At 50.4% G+C, this 16,843-nt stretch overlaps 1 protein-coding gene across 4 annotated transcripts in view; it reads left to right on the top strand.

Annotated features, from left to right (window-relative positions):
• UBA3 (ubiquitin like modifier activating enzyme 3) overlaps window positions 1-16,843 on the top strand; it is a 135,778-nt gene that overhangs the window by 97,117 nt on the left and 21,818 nt on the right. For all 4 annotated transcript variants that reach the window (XM_075320701.1, XM_075320704.1, XM_075320700.1 and 1 more), the window contains 3 exons: window positions 6,899-6,999; window positions 7,839-7,902; window positions 7,990-8,044. In XM_075320701.1, the coding sequence (XP_075176816.1) occupies window positions 6,899-6,999; window positions 7,839-7,902; window positions 7,990-8,044 (220 nt within the window). The remainder of the gene's footprint in view (window positions 1-6,898; window positions 7,000-7,838; window positions 7,903-7,989; window positions 8,045-16,843) is intronic.

Here is a 16,843-nt window from a genome sequence, read left to right as displayed (position 1 = left end):
TAGTCGCCGATCCTGCGGAAAGCCAATATGGATAATTTAGTTGTGGAAAACGCCTTCAATAGTTCTCTGGTGGATTCTTCAGGTCATTCCGGATCTGTTCTGTGTAACTGTGCTTACCTACATACTGAAGATCTGTGCACACCTACTTGTCAGCTATGTACCTTTTGGATGCACCAATGCAGGACGCATCTGTTGCACCCCTGAGGCTTCAGTCGCCTCAGAGTATTGCACCCAATTTTGGGTGTAATGCTAAACCCGGATCCTGAGGAGATCAGTCCTGGTTTCACCACATTACACACTCAAATACACACCAGGTTGCCCTGTTCCCACTGGGGACTGGGCTAGGATCGGGTAATAAAGGGGTCGCCGACAGAGTGGCATTTATAGGATGCCCAAAACAGGGGCCCCAGTCCCACTAGCTTAGGACCTGGGAGGGGGGAGGTGCAGCCAGCAGGGGGAGTCAGGAGCCACCACAACAGGTAGAGAGTTCTCCAGCAGGAGAGCAATGGAGCAGTCGCATCTCAGGGGTGCTCCGGTGGGAAGGAGGAGAAGTCCACAACGGTTGCTGCGGGAGAGGGATCTCTGCTCCCCACGGAACCGACGCCACACAGGGCGCAGGACCGTAGAGAAGATCGTACTCCATGTTAGTTTTCCAGAATCTGCCTGGACGGGGAAAGTTTCAAGCTTCTCTGACCACAAAGTGTCCTAGAGCACAGTGCCATATAGGATCCGGGGCTTTGGATCACTTCAGACCCCACAGTGGACCCTCGTGGTACCCAGGGTCCCCTCGTAGCTTCAAGCCAGAGGATCCACAGAAAGACGTTACAAGGACTGATCTCTAAACGGGTTTGGGGTCGACCTAGCCCATCACAGCAAGTGACCGGTATTACCCGGGTGAACAGCGCAGTGAGTAAACAACCTGGAACTGCAGCCATAGACTGACTCTTCTTTACCAGCACCGACGCTCCCCGCGCTTTGGTGCTCGCCATTACTATTCCCCTCATCATCCTCCCCGGGGCCCGCTCCACCTGTGGGGAGTAATACCACCCATAGCTGCTACCACCATCCGCCCCGGAGGACAGCGACATTAGCGGCGGCCCATTCCCTGGCCGCATACCACAGGTGGCGTCACAACATACCCCGATCATCCTTCCCCAAGCCATCTCCTGTACACCTCGGGGCAACGGAGCCGGGCTAGGCCGCCCGTGACCGCGACAGTCGATGGCCTGGTGATGAGTAGATTAACCGCCTGCCCCGTGGGGCGCTATACATCCATTAAACATGTGATGAGTTCAGGTGTAAATCTAGACGAAGCAACAATGGACTTTTAGGCTACGTGAACACGGTCCGAAAACACTGCGTCATTCGGGGCTGCAAGTCTTCTCCACAGGAGTCCGAAGCTGCCTGTGCCCGTGATCAGGGTTCGGGCCGCTGCGGTCTTTCTCTCTGTTATTCCTGCAGAGAACGCTCACTGCTCTGCAGTAATAAATTGACATGCTGCGGCTCAGGAAGCCACACCGCATGTCTGTTTACACTGCAGGAAAAACATGAACATTGTGCATGGGATTTCTAGAAATCTCATCCACTGTGCTTGCACTGTACATTGCAGCATTTTGGACGCAGCGAAAACACGCTGCATCCAAAATGCTGTGAACCCTGATCATGGGCACACAGCCTTAGAAAGGAGTCCATGCATTTTGTGAGTTGCTAGTGCGGTTGTCTAGTACCTGACAACCACTTCTTAAATGTTATAGTCCCTGATATAAAATAAAAAAACTCCCTGACCTGCGCTTGCATAGCATTGTTATGCCACATGAGCACTGCAGCCGATCAGTGACTGCTGATGGGCTGCAGATTTCTGTCAGACAGCACTGTGAAGGCTGCAGCACTCGCATGGCTTAACAATGTAAGGTTACTTTCACACTTGCGTTAGTCGCAATCCGCCGTTTTGGAAAACCGCGCAACCTGTTAACTGCTTGTGCTATTTCCCATAGACTTGTATGGAAGACGAATTGCGACTATTGTGTCTGCGTTGCATCCGCCGGCCGACGCGGAGTCGTTATTTTGACTGAGCGCCGGGTGGAGGGAACGCAGCATGTAGCGGTTTTTTTTTTTCTTTTTTCAGTGACTAATTGCTTTGTTTCACACTGAGCATGCTCAGTGCTTGTGTGAAATCAATGTCTGGGGAATCTCTCTCTGGCAGCGGCCAATCAGCTGATCGGCTGGCTTTTATGAAGATCAGCAATCAGCTGATCGCTCACAAAAGCCGGCCGCCGGCTGATCGCTCACAAAAGCCGGCCGCCGGCTGATCGCTCACAAAAGCCGGCCGCCGGCTGATCGCTCACAAAAGCCGGCCGCCGGCTGATCGCTCACAAAAGCCGGCCGCCAGCTGATCGCTCATAAAAGCCGGCTGATCGCTCATCGCTCATAAAAGCCGGCTGATCGCTCATAAAAGCCGGCTGATCGCTCATAAAAGCCGGCTGATCGCTCATAAAAGCCGGCTGCTGGCTGATCGCTCACAAAAGCCGGCTGATCGCTCATAAAAGCCGGCTGATCGCTCACAAAAGCCGGCCGCCGGCTGATCGCTCACAAAAGCCGGCTGATCGCTCACAAAAGCCGGCCGCCGGCTGATCGCTCACAAAAGCCGGCCGCCGGCTGATCGCTCACAAAAGCCGGCCGCCGGCTGATCGCTCACAAAAGCCGGCCGCCGGCTGATCGCTCACAAAAGCTGGCCGCCGGCTGATCGCTCACAAAAGCCGGCCGCCGGCTGATCGCTCACAAAAGCCGGCTGATCGCTCACAAAAGCCGGCTGATCGCTCACAAAAGCCGGCTGATCGCTCATAAAAGCCGGCTGATCGCTCATAAAAGCCGGCCGCCGGCTGATCGCTCATAAAAGCCGGCTGATCGCTCACAAAAGCCGGCTGATCGCTCACAAAAGCCGGCTGATCGCTCATAAAAGCCGGCTGATCGCTCACAAAAGCCGGCCGCCGGCTGATCGCTCACAAAAGCCGGCTGATCGCTCACAAAAGCCGGCTGATCGCTCACAAAAGCCGGCTGATCGCTCACAAAAGCCGGCCGCCGGCTGATCGCTCACAAAAGCCGGCCGCCGGCTGATCGCTCACAAAAGCCGGCCGCCGGCTGATCGCTCACAAAAGCCGGCCGCCGGCTGATCGCTCACAAAAGCCGGCCGCCGGCTGATCGCTCACAAAAGCCGGCCGCCGGCTGATCGCTCACAAAAGCCGGCCGCCGGCTGATCGCTCACAAAAGCCGGCCGCCGGCTGATCGCTCACAAAAGCCGGCCGCCGGCTGATCGCTCACAAAAGCCGGCCGCCGGCTGATCGCTCACAAAAGCCGGCCGCCGGCTGATCGCTCACAAAAGCCGGCCGCCGGCTGATCAGCTGATCGCTCATAAAAGCCGGCCGCCGGTTGATCAGCTGATCGCTCCTAAAAGCCGGCCGCCGGCTTTTGTGAGCGATCAGTTGATCACCCAGCCAAACAGTTAAAACAAAACCAAAAAAACTGTTTTTTTGCAGCATCAATCACATCAGTTATGCCCCTATCTGCAACGCATCTGTTGCATCAGTCAAACAACTGTGACGGATGCCGCACAACGCAAATGTGAAAGTAGCGTAACTTGAGCGTCGGGAGACAGCACCGACATCGCTGGAACAGGGCTGTTCCAACAAGTAAGTATGCAGCTTCACTTGTTAACTTGTTATATGGGGCACCATAGTATTTAAGAAGTTGTCCAGCCGTCGGCAACACCTTTTTTAGAGACTAAAACGTCATTCACTCTGCTGATCAGCAGACAATACACCCCAATCATTCAACTAAGGATGGATCAGCAATATTGGTGTGCAGGAAAACCCCTTTAACTATTATTTAGTGAGTAGAGGGGAGCGAATCAATGAGCCTATTAGTCAAATCGCAATGGTGACGCATAGCCGGGCGTACAAATCGCTGGGTTCCCCTCTGGCAGTCATCAGTTACTGATGTGTTCCGGAGCCTTGCAAATTGATTCTCTCATCTCTACTAGCGAGCAGATTTCTTAGGCTTCTTTCACACTTGCGTTGAACGGCATCCGTAGCATTGCGTTGTGTGACGGATGCGTTGCATATAATGGCACAAGGGATGCAACGGATCGTACAAAACAACGTAAAGCTTTTTTTTTTTCTTCTTCACAGTTTTACCGGCAACAGACTATTGTGAACGATCAGCTGAGCGCTCTAACATGCCGGCGGCCGGGCGCTCAGCTGAGCGCTCTCGCATGCCGGCGGCCGGGCGCTCAGCTGAGAGTTCTCAATAGCCGGCTACCAGGCACTCAGCTGAACGTTCTCAATAGCCGGCTACCGGGCACTCAGCTGATCGCTCTCAATAGCCGGCTGCCGGGCATTCAGCTGAACGTTCGGCCACCAAGAGACAAAATAAAGTTTCTGTGATTTAAAGAAAAAAATGAGCATGCGCAGTGAAAAATAGAGGATTCCGCCACTCAAAAAACGTTACATGCTGCGTTGCGTCCGCCTGACGGACGCAACACAGCGTCGGCCAGTGGAAGCAACGCAGGTACTTTTGGCACAATCCGTCATCCATACAAGTCTATGGGAAACAACGGAATCCGTTAACGGATTCCGCTGTTTTCCAAAAGGGCGGATTGTGACGAAAGCAAAAAAACGCAAGTGTGAAAGTAGCCTTAGGCTATGTGCGCACTTACCGGATTTCGCCGCGGATTTTTTGCGGTTTTGCTGCATGTTTCGCTGCAGAAAATGTTCATAACATCTCTGCAGTGAATCACCAGCAAAACCTATGGGCAAAAAAAATCCTGTGCGCACTGGGTGGAATTTGACAGCTGCATGTTTTGCTGCGGGATTCCCGCTGCAAAAACAATTGCATGTCACTTCTTTTCCGCACGTCGCTGCGGGATTTCACTACATTGACTCCAATGTTAATCGTGAAATCCCGCAGGGAATATAACGCAGGAAGCAAATTCTATGCGGTTCACTGCGTTTTCCTGCGTTATTCCCTGTGGTATTTCGCGGTTTACCTCCGGTAATGTACATCGCCTGTCTGCGGTTTTGCAGGGAAGTGATGTCATTACAGGAAGAGGAAGCCGTGCAGAGAGTAAACACACACACAGATCACACACACACACACATCACACACACACACACAGATCACACACACACACACACACATCACAGACATAGAACACAGACACATAGAACACACATAGAAAGAAAACGGAAATATAGAAAACAAAGCACGTGGGCTCCGCTGTATATTTACCGTCCAGCCGAGGTAAGCACACAGCGGCGGCCCGGTATTCTCAGGCTGGGGAGGGAGAGGGGCAGGGTTAATGTCCCCCGCCTCACTCCCCCTCCCGCAGCCGAGAATATCAGCCGCAGCTGCCCCGGGACTGTCGCATGCATTATGCGGCAGCACCGGCGTGTCCCCGGCTCTTCCTGCCGCCGTGTAGCAGTGGCAGCAGGGTAATACAAGGGGTTAATGGTGGTGGATCACCGCCATTAACTCCAGGCTTGATCATGTCAACGTCTATGTGACAGCTGACATGATCAACCCGTAAGTAAAGTGAATAAAACACAGACACCGAAAAATCCTTTATTTTAAATAAAACAAACAAGCCTCGTTCACCCTTTTATTAACCCCTCTCGAAACAAAGCTCCGGCGTAATCCACAGGTCCTGCGCTGCTTACATCCAGCCGCGACTGTCACAGACACAGCACTGAATGAATGCAGCAGACAGCAGAGGTAATTACCGGTCATTTCCCACGGCCGGTAATGTGAACTCACTGCCGACCGTGGGAAATGCAGCGATCTATCCTCTATCTATCTATCTGTCTATCTATCTATCGCTCTGTCTGTCTATCTATCTATCTATCCCTCTATCTATCTATCCCTCTATCTATCCCTCTATCTATCCCTCTATCTATCCCTCTATCTATCTATCCCTCTATCTATCTATCCCTCTATCTATCTATCCCTCTATCTATCTATCTATCCCTCTATCTATCTATCCCTCTATCTATCTATCCCTCTATCTATCACTCTATCTATCTATCTATCTATCCCTCTATCTATCTATCTATCCCTCTATCTATCTATCCCTCTATCTATCTATCCCTCTATCTATCTATCCCTCTATCTATCTATCCCTCTATCTATCTATCCCTCTATCTATCTATCCCTCTATCTATCTATCCCTCTATCTATCTATCCCTCTATGTATCTATCTATCTATCCCTCTATCTATCTATCTATCTATCTATCTATCCCTCTATCTATCTATCTATCCCTCTATCTATCCATCCCTCTATCTATCCATCCCTCTATCTATCTATCTATCCCTCTATCTATCCATCCCTCTATCCCTCTATCTATCTATCTATCTATCTATCCCTCTATCTATCTATCTATCCCTCTATCTATCCATCCCTCTATCTATCCATCCCTCTATCTATCTATCTATCCCTCTATCCCTCTATCTATCTATCTATCTATTTATCTATTTATTTATCTATCTATCTATCCCTCTATCTATTCTTCTGTCTATCTATCTACTATCTCAGAATTAATTTTTTTTTTTCAATGTGCTTTATTGCATTGAATGCAATTAAGCACATCCCAACCCGCACGCGGCAAAACCGCGGCAATACCGCGAACAATACCGCAGTAAAACCGCGGCAAACCGCATGCGGTTTTCGGGTGCGGTTTGCCGCGTTTTTTTACCGCGGGTGCGGTAATCTTTGAGAACATGCGGAATTTTCTCAAGAAAATTCCATTTCCCAGTGTGCACATAGCCTTACATGGAAAAAACGAAACAAATTGTAGTCGTATTTGGTTATAGAAAACTGACGTCGTTTTACTTATCTTTTCCTAACAGGAAAACTGCGCGGCCTGCAGCCAGCTGCCCCAGAAAATCCAGTTTCCCTCCTCTGCTAAACTTCAAGAAGTTTTGGACTACTTAATAAATGACACATCCTTGTAAGTTTGCAACTAAATGAGTGGGACTCGGCAGACGGTTATAGTCATGTAATGATACGGGAAGGTCGTGCCATAATTGTGAAAGTGCGTCATCACCATTTTCTATTTAGCTGGAAAGTATTTAGCATTATGACCAATTATTGTCACTGGTAGAAATGCAGCGAGCTCGGTCATTAGATGATCAGTAGGATTATGTCCAGCAAATACCCCCTGGTCTATTGCCCCTTTCCTTCACCTGTCTTTTCTGGTCACCGGCTGTATTGCCCACCATATAATGCATTCTGCAGCACTGTTTATCTGATATCTGCTCTGTTATTCCTCTTTTTTTTTTTTTTTTTTTTTTTTTTTTAATATAGTAGAAAATTGATTTGTCAATTTATTCATACATTCATACAGTTCCAGGAGGAATAACAGAGGAACAACATTGTGTAAACTTTAAAGTAAACATGATTCTTAATTGTTCCATGGGGAATAAATCAGACATGTCAGGAGAGCCGACAAGGCGTATTTGGCACCATCTGATGTGGGACACAGCAGCACATCGTACTTTGGGTGCAGATATACAGAATGGGCTCAGGAGATACTTATATCAGCACTATGTCCAACCACTGCTGTTTACCCATAAAGATGCCATGCTCAATTGCTGGCACGGACATTTAAATGATAGTGATTTATGTGTCAATGGGCTATTGTGGATGCCTTGGACCTACTGAATATCAATCTATCTAGATATCTATCTATAATAATGAATAGCAGACTACATGGTGATCGCTACAAGGAGCGATGTTCTTGGCACATACAACCCAGTGACCAAAACCTGTCTTAATGTTTTACCATAGACAAATGAAGTCCCCCGCCATCACTGCAACTTTGGATGGGAAGAATAAGACCCTCTACTTACAGGTAAAATGTAGAGACCTATTAATATCTGGAAGTGAGAGAAGTATTTATTTGTGGATACACAAAATTATTTACTTCTTTGTTTTGCAGACGGTCACTTCTATAGAAGAAAGAACACGACCTAATCTGTGCAAGACTTTAAAAGGTGGGTGTAATGGGTTATCTGAAGGAGGCCACTGCCAGTCCACGTCAGCCTCAAAATGGAACCTGTCAGTGCTACTTATACATATATAATATATATGCGTGTGTGCGTGTGTGTGTGTGTGTGTGTGTGTGTGTGTGTGTATATATATATATATATATATATATACATATATATATATATATATACATACAGTTAGGTCCAGAAATATTTGGACAGTGACACAATTTTCGCGAGTTGGGCTCTGCATGCCACCACATTGGATTTGAAATGAAACCTCTACAACAGAATTCAAGTGCAGATTGTAACGTTTAATTTGAAGGTTTGAACAAAAATATCTGATAGAAATTGTAGGAATTGTCACATTTCTTTACAAACACTCCACATTTTAAGAGGTCAAAAGTAATTGGACAAATAAACCAAACCCAAAAAAAATATTTTTATTTTCAATATTTTGTTGCGAATCCTTTGGAGGCAATCACTGCCTTAAGTCTGGAACCCATGGACATCACCAAACGCTGGGTTTCCTCCTTCTTAATGCTTTACCAGGCCTTTACAGCCGCAGCCTTCAGGTCTTGCTTGTTTGTGGGTCTTTCCGTCTTAAGTCTGGATTTGAGCAAGTGAAATGCATGCTCAATTGGGTTAAGATCTGGTGATTGACTTGGCCATTGCAGAATGTTCCACTTTTTTGCACTCATGAACTCCTGGGTAGCTTTGGCTGTATGCTTGGGGTCATTGTCCATCTGTACTATGAAGCGCCGTCCGATCAACTTTGCGTCATTTGGCTGAATCTGGGCTGAAAGTATATCCCGGTACACTTCAGAATTCATCCGGCTACTCTTGTCTGCTGTTATGTCATCAATAAACACAAGTGACCCAGTGCCATTAAAAGCCATGCATGCCCATGCCATCACGTTGCCTCCACCATGTTTTACAGAGGATGTGGCGTGCCTTGGATCATGTGCCGTTCCCTTTCTTCTCCAAACTTTTTTCTTCCCATCATTCTGGTACAGGTTGATCTTTGTCTCATCTGTCCATAGAATACTTTCTTTGTCGCTCCATTGGGAGACCCAGACAATTGGGTGTATAGCTATTGCCTCTGGAGGCCACACAAAGTATTACACTTAAAAGTGTAAGGCCCCTCCCCTTCTGGCTATACACCCCCAGTGGGATCACTGGCTCACCAGTTTTGTGCTTTGTGCGAAGGAGGCAACACATCCACGCATAGCTCCACTTTTTAGTCAGCAGCAGCTGCTGACTATGTCGGATGGAAGAAAAGAGGACACATATAGTGTCCCCAGCATGCTCCCTTCTCACCCCACTGTATGTCGGAGGTGTTTGTAAGGTTGAGGTACCCATTGCGGGTACGGCGGCAGGAGCCCACATGCTGATTCCTTCCCCATCCCTTTTTACAGGGCTCTGGGTGAAGTGGGATTTACCGGTCTCCAGGCACTGAGACCGTGCTCCATCTACAGCCCCTGGAGAAGATGCTGGATGGAGCGGAGTACATCAGGGACATGGCCCTGCTTCCTCAAGGTACTCTGTGTCCCCGTGCATTTGGCGCTCACACCGCAGCATGCTGGGTGTTGTAGTGCGCCGGGGGACATCAGCGCTGCGGCGCCTGTGCCATGGCCTCATTCAGCTTTGCTGAAGCAGGCTCACTTATGGGAATTGGTCGCGCCGGCCGCTGGGACTGCGGCGCGGCTGGCACTTGTAGTGCGCCGGGGACTTCAGCGCGGCCTGCGCTTTTACGGCGGCCGCGCTGATAATAGAGTCCCCGGCTTTTGCGGCCTGCTTCCGTTCGTTCCCGCCCCCAGACCTGCCAGTCAGGAGAGGGGCGGGACGCTGGCCACTTCCAGGAATCGGTCGCGCCGGCCGCTGGCAGCGGCGCGGCTGGCACTTGTGGTGCGCCGGGGACTTCAGCGCGGCCCGCGCTTTTACGGCGGCCGCGCTGATAACTAGAGTCCCCGGCTTTTGCGGCCTGCTTCCGTTCGTTCCCGCCCCCAGACCTGCCAGTCAGGAGAGGGGCGGGACGCTGGCCACTTCTATGAATCGGTCGCGCCGGCCGCTGGAACTGCGGCGCGGCTGGCACTTGTGGTGCGCCGGGGACTTCAGCGCGGCCCGCGCTTTTACGGCGGCCGCGCTGTTAACTCGAGTCCCCGGCTTCTGGGCCTAGTCTCCCTTCGTTACCGCCCACAGCCCTGACAGTCAGGGTAGGGGCGTGACGCTGCATAGAGCAGAGCTGAGAGCTGGAGTATGTTTTGCATACTCCACCCCTCTCACTGTGTGCACTGTGAATCCGGATTCCCGCACTTTCTCAGGCACGCCCACGGCTTCCTTCTCTACAAGGACACCGGCAGCCATTAGTGTCAGTTTCTGTACGATACAGAGACAAGTGTGGAAGACCCTGGCATTCTGATAGTCACACAATCGCTGTAACAGGCGTTAAGCAGCACCTGTGGTGCTAACCCCACTAGTGCAGAAGTGCACTTATAGATATGCTTGTACTATATACATTGCACTGTTTGGTCGCACGTTGTATATACCCTCCTGGATTATGCGGAGGAGTTATCAGCATATTCTCTGTGTAAAACAAAGGTGCAGAACCACATGTTTTTCTATACAGCTGGTACAGCATGTACGGCTATACGGCCGGCAGGTACATAGACTCCCATTGTATGCACTAATGGCCAGGGGATGAGGACGGTGTCTGCAGTATTTACTGACAGTTTTTCTGAGACTATGGCTATGATACTAGAAGCCTAGCAGTCCGGACATGTCTCTCACAATATGGGCACTGTTGAATCATTGATCCATGGCCCCCCTCAGTGTGAATAACTAACAGCTCCGGGAATGTCACACGCATCCCAGAGTCACGGCTCTGCACGGACGTCAGTCCCAGACAGCCTAAGTGGGCTCGCTATGAGCGGCCTCGGTTTCATCAGGGTCCTAACAGAAGGACTCGCTGTGTAATGAGGCGGAAGTAGCGGCTCAGGATTTTGATCCTGAGACCGCTCTCAATCTGAATACACCTGATTGTGACGCCATAGTAAATAATCTTATAGCGTCCATCTATAGAATGTGGGTTATTTCTCACAGCTCCTCCAGTGGAGGAGTCAGCTTCACGTATTTTTCTGGACCACTCTGCCTTCAGAGAGGCAGTCCAGGAACACCACGCTTATCCAGATATGCGCTTCTCCAAACGGCTTAGGATACACGTTATCCCTGTCCCCTGACTTGGTCAAGGACTGGACCCAATGTCCCGAGCAGCATCCTCCAATCTCCAGGCTTGTTACTAGATCCATAGTTGCAGTGGGAGATGGAACTGCAAACTCAAAGATACCACTGACAGACAGATGGATTTCTGGTCGAAAGCCATCTATGAGGCTGTCGGCGCAGCGTTGGCTCCGACATTCTCTCCCTTTGGGGCACTCCAAGCTATTTCAGCTTGTCTTACACAGATTGACACGGTTACACGTACATCTGTGCCGCAGGTGGCATCCTTAACCTCTCAAATGTCTGCATTTGTTTCTTACGCGATTCAGGTTGTCCTGGACTCTGCGAACCGTGCGGCGGTAGCCTCCGCTACTCCGTGTTTTTAAGCAGAGCCTGGTCTGCTTCCAAAAAAGGTTGCCTAACCAGTTGCCTTTTTCTGCTGACCGACTGTTTGGTGAGCGTTGGATGTAACCATCAAACAGTCCAGGGGTAAGGATTCATCCTTTCCTCAGCCCGGACACAACAAACCCCAACAGAGCAAGAGGCAGTCGGGGTTTTCGGCCTTTTCGAGGCTCGGGCAGGTCCCATTTTTCCTCGTCCAATGTGGACTCAAAAGGATCAGAGGAGCTAAGATTCTTAGCGGGCTCAGTCTCGCCCAAAAAAGCGACAGTCTGAAAACCCGCTTCCAAGGCGGCTTCCTCATGACTTGCGGCCTCGGTCGGTAGCAGGCTCTCCCGCCTTGGCGATATTTAGCGGCCATAGGTCAATGACCATTGAGTGTGAGACATTCTGTCTCACGGGTACAGGATAGAGCTCACTTCTCGTCCTCCAACTCGATTCTTCAGAATTTCTCCACCTCCCGGCCGGGCCGCTGCTCTTCTGCAAACAGGGTGCACTCTATAGGCAGAAAGAGTGATGACCCCCGTTTCTCTTCAGGAACAAGGTCACGGTTTTTACCCCAAATTCTTTGCGGTACCTATAACAACGGGCCGTTCCGTCCCGTTCTGGATCTAAAAATGCTCAGCAAGCTCGTGGACACCAGGCGGTTCCGGATGGAATCCCTCCGCCATGTCATCGCCTCAAGGTCCCAAGGATATTTCCTAGCATCATTAGGCATCAAGGATGCTTATCCACACGTGCCGATTGATCCAGAGCACTAGCGTTTCTACGCTTCGTTATAGGAGACGAACACCCTCTGTTCGTAGCTCTACCGTCCGGCTAGCGACAGTCCAACTGGTCTTCGCCAAGGTCAGGGCAGCAGTAGTCACAGTCCTGCACTCTCAGGGTCACTCTGTGGTCCCGTATTTAGACGATCTACTTGTCAAGGCACTCTCTTAGGAAACATGCCAACACTGCCCGAGCGTTGCGCTGGAGACTCTCTAGAGTTTTGGGTGGATCATCAACTTTTTAAAGTCAGATCCGACCCCGACCCTATCGATAACATATCTAGGCATAGAGTTTCTTACTCTCTCAGCGATAGTGAAGCTGCCGCTAGACAAACAGCATTCACTACGGGCTGCAAGCTCTTCTTTAAGAACCAGTCGCACACATTGAGACGCCTCATGCACTTCCTACGTAAGATGGTAGCAATGGAGGCAGTTCCTTTCGCGCAGTTTTACTGCGTCCACTACAATGGGACATTCTCCGCCAATGGGACGAGGAGTCGACGTTCCTCAACAGAGTCGTCGTTCTTTCTCAGGCGGCCAAGGAATCTCTTCGGTGGTGGCTTCTTCTCACCTCTTGGTCAAAAAGAAGGTCCTTCCTATCCCCGTCCTGGGCGATAGTTACGACAGAGGCGAGTCTATCAGGGTGGGGAGCAGTTTTTCTCCACTACAGCGCTCAGGGTACGTGGACTCAGCAAGAGTCCACTCTTCAGATCAATGTTCTTGAACACAGAGCAGTGTATCTTGCCCTACAATCCTTCCAACAGCGGCTGGAAAGCAAGCATATCCGACTTCAGTCGGACAGCTCCACAGCGGTGGCATACATCAACCACCAAGGAAGAACGCGCAACCGGCAAGCCTTCCAGGAAGTCCGGCAGGTTCTGATGTGGGTGGAAGACACGGCATCCACCATATCCACAATTCACATCCCAAGTGTGGAAACTAGGAAGCTGACTTCCTAAGTCGCTGAGGTGTGGCCGAAAGAGTATGGTCTCCTCACCCGGACGGGTTTCAGGAGATCTGGCGCCGCTGACAGAGGCCGGACGTCGATCTAATGGCGTCACGGCACAACAACAATGTGCCAGCTTCATGGCACGGTTTCACAATCATCGAGCTCTGGCGGCAAACGCCTTAGTTCAGCATTGGTCGCAGTTCCAGCTACCTTAGGTGCCACCTCTGGCATTGTTGCCCAGAGTACTGCGCTAGATCAAGACCGACTGCGGCCGCGCCATCCTCGTCGCTACAAATTGGCCGAGGATGTTGTGGTACTCGGTTCTGTGGTGCCTCACGGTAGGCTAACCGGGGGCACTACCAGACCAATCAGACTGGCTGTCTCAAGGGCCATTCTTCCATTTGAATTCACGGCCCTCAACCGGATGGTGTGGCATTGAGTCCTGGAACCTACTGTCGTCAGGATTACCTCAGGACGTGGTTGCCACCATGAGACAGGCTAGCATACCAACGTCCGCCAAGATTGACCACAGGACGTGGAAGATGTTCTTATCTCGGTGCTCGGCGCAGGGTGTTTCTCCCTGGCCGGTTGCATCGTCTATGTTTCCTTCCTTCCTGCAATCTAGGTAGGAAAATGGGTTGTCGCTCAGTTCCCTTTAGGGACAAGTCTCAGCGCTATCTGTATTTTTTCAGAAACGACGACTTCCTCAGGTACGCACGTTCCTACGGGGAGTTTGTCTTCTCAGCACTCCGTACAAGCGGCCGTTAGAGCCCTGAGATCTGAACAAGGTTCTAATTGCTCTCCAGATGCCGCCTTTCGAGCCTTTGAAGGATGTCTCCCTTCCCGTTTTTCACGGGAAGTGGCCTTCTAGTAACGGTCTCGTCTCTTAGGAGAGTTTCCGAGCTAGCAACGCTCTCATACAAACTCCCTTCCTGGTCCTTCACCAGGACAGGGTAGTTCTGCGTCCGGTTCCGGAATTTCTCCCTAAGGTGGTATCCCATTTTCATATCAATCAGGATATCACCTCACCTTCTTTGTGTCCTCGTCCAGTCCATCAATTTCAGAAAGATTTGCATCTGTTGGTTCTGGTGAGAGCACTCAGGTTCTACTTCCCGCATGGCCCTCCTGCGCCACCCGGATGCACTCTTTGTCCTTGTCGCTGGTCGGCGTAAACAGTCGCAAGCTTCCAGATCCACCCTTGCTCGGGGGCTCGAGGAACCAATTCTTGAAACCTACAGTTCTACTGGGCTTCTGGTTCTCTCAAGGCCGAAGGCCCATTCTACCAGAGCCGTGGGTGCATCCTGGGCATTACGGCACCAGGCTACGGCTCAGCAGGTGTGTCAGGCACCCACCTGGTCGAGTCTACTTACTTTTACCAAGCATTATCAGATGCATACCTACGCTTCGGCAGACGCCAGCCTAGGTAGATAAGTCATTCAGGCGGCGGTTGGCCACCTATAGGAGAGGGCCGTTTGACGGCCCTATCATGAGGTATTCTTTTACCCACCCAGGGATTGCTTTTGGACATCCCAATTGTCTGGGTCTCCCAATGGAGCGACAAAGAAGAAGGGAATTTTGTTTACTTACCGTAAATTCCTTTTCTTCTAGCTCCAATTGGGAGACCCAGCACCCGCCCTGTTTTTTCGGGGTTTTTCTGTTTTTTCGGGTACACATGTTGTTCATGTGGTATGGTTCAGTTCTCCGATGTTTCCTCGGATTGAATTGGTCTTTAAACCAGTTATTGGCTTTCCTCCTTCTTGCTTTGGCACTAAAACTGGTGAGCCAGTGATCCCACTGGGGGTGTATAGCCAGAAGGGGAGGGGCCTTACACTTTTAAGTGTAATACTTTGTGTGGCCTCCAGAGGCAATAGCTATACACCCAATTGTCTGGGTCTCCCAATTGGAGCTAGAAGAAAAGGAATTTACGGTAAGTAAACAAAATTCCCTTCTTTCCAGAACTGAGCTGGCTTCATGAGGTGTTTTTCAGCAAATTTAACTCTGGCCTGTCTATTTTTGGAATTGATGAATGGTTTGCATCTAGATGTGAACCCTTTGTATTTACTTTCATGGAGTCTTCTCTTTACTGTTGACTTAGAGACAGATACACCTACTTCACTGAGAGTGTTCTGGACTTCAGTTGATGTTGTGAACGGGTTCTTCTTCACCAAAGAAAGTATGCGGCGATCATCCACCACTGTTGTCATCCGTGGACGCCCAGGCCTTTTTTGAGTTCCCAAGCTCACCAGTCAATTCCTTTTTTCTTTGTCGCTCCATTGGGAGACCCAGACAATTGGGTGTATAGCTTCTGCCTCCGGAGGCCACACAAAGTATTACACTTAAAAGTGTAAAGCCCCTCCCCTTCTGCCTATACACCCCCCGTGCCTCACGGGCTCCTCAGTTTTTATGCTTTGTGCGAAGGAGGCTGACATCCACGCATAGCTCCACATCTTAGTCAGCAGCAGCTGCTGACTATGTCGGATGGAAGAAAAGAGGGCCCATAACAGGGCCCCCAGCATGCTCCCTTCTCACCCCACTCTGGTCGGCGGTGCTGTTAAGGTTGAGGTACCCATTGCGGGTACATAGGCAGGAGCCACATGCTGTTTTCCTTCCCCATCCCTTAATGGGCTCTGGGTGAAGTGGGATCCTAATCGGTCTCCAGGCACTGGGACCGTGCTCCCTCCGCAGCCCCTGGGGAATCTGCTGGACAGGAGCCGGGTATCGTCAGGGACAAGGCCCTGCTACTGTGAGGTACTCTGTGTCCCCTTGGGGGACCGCGCATGGAGCGCTTGTGCCATACACACTGCAGCACTGCTGGGTGTGTTAGTGCGCCGGGGACTACCGCGCCGACCGCGCTTATTTGCCGGCCGCGCTTATAACTTTAGTCCCCGGCTTTTGCGGCCTAGTATCGCATATTCCCGCCCCCAGGCCTGCCAGTCAGGGGAAGGGCGGGACGCTGCACAGGACGTCAGCGCTGAGGGCTGGAGCATAATTTGTATCCTCCTCCCCCCTCACTCAGCACAGTGGGGCATCACATTCCCGCACTTTCTAGGGCACGCCCACGGCCCCCTCCTCCTCACAGAACGCCGGCAGCCATTCCTGTCAGCACTTCTGACGCTGGAGAGGAGAGACAACACGGCTCTGGGAGGCCCAGGCAGGGAATCTGATGATCAGACAACCGTTTTGAGCGGTCGGTAAGCAGCACCTGTGGTGCTGGCCCCACTGAGTGCCGAAGTGTACATATATATATATATATATATATATATATATATATATATATATATATATATATATATATATATATATATATATATATATATATATATATATATATATATATATATATATATATATATATATATGCTTATATGCTATACATTTACACTGTACGGTCGCACTGTTGATTTTTGGCTATATACCCTCCTGCATTGTACTCAGACGAGACAACAGCATGTCATCCGCAAAAAGCAAGGG

Source organism: Anomaloglossus baeobatrachus, chromosome 8 (genome assembly GCF_048569485.1).
Source record: "Anomaloglossus baeobatrachus isolate aAnoBae1 chromosome 8, aAnoBae1.hap1, whole genome shotgun sequence".
Lineage (NCBI taxonomy): Eukaryota > Metazoa > Chordata > Amphibia > Anura > Aromobatidae > Anomaloglossus > Anomaloglossus baeobatrachus.
This window is presented reverse-complemented; position numbering and strand designations above follow the sequence as displayed.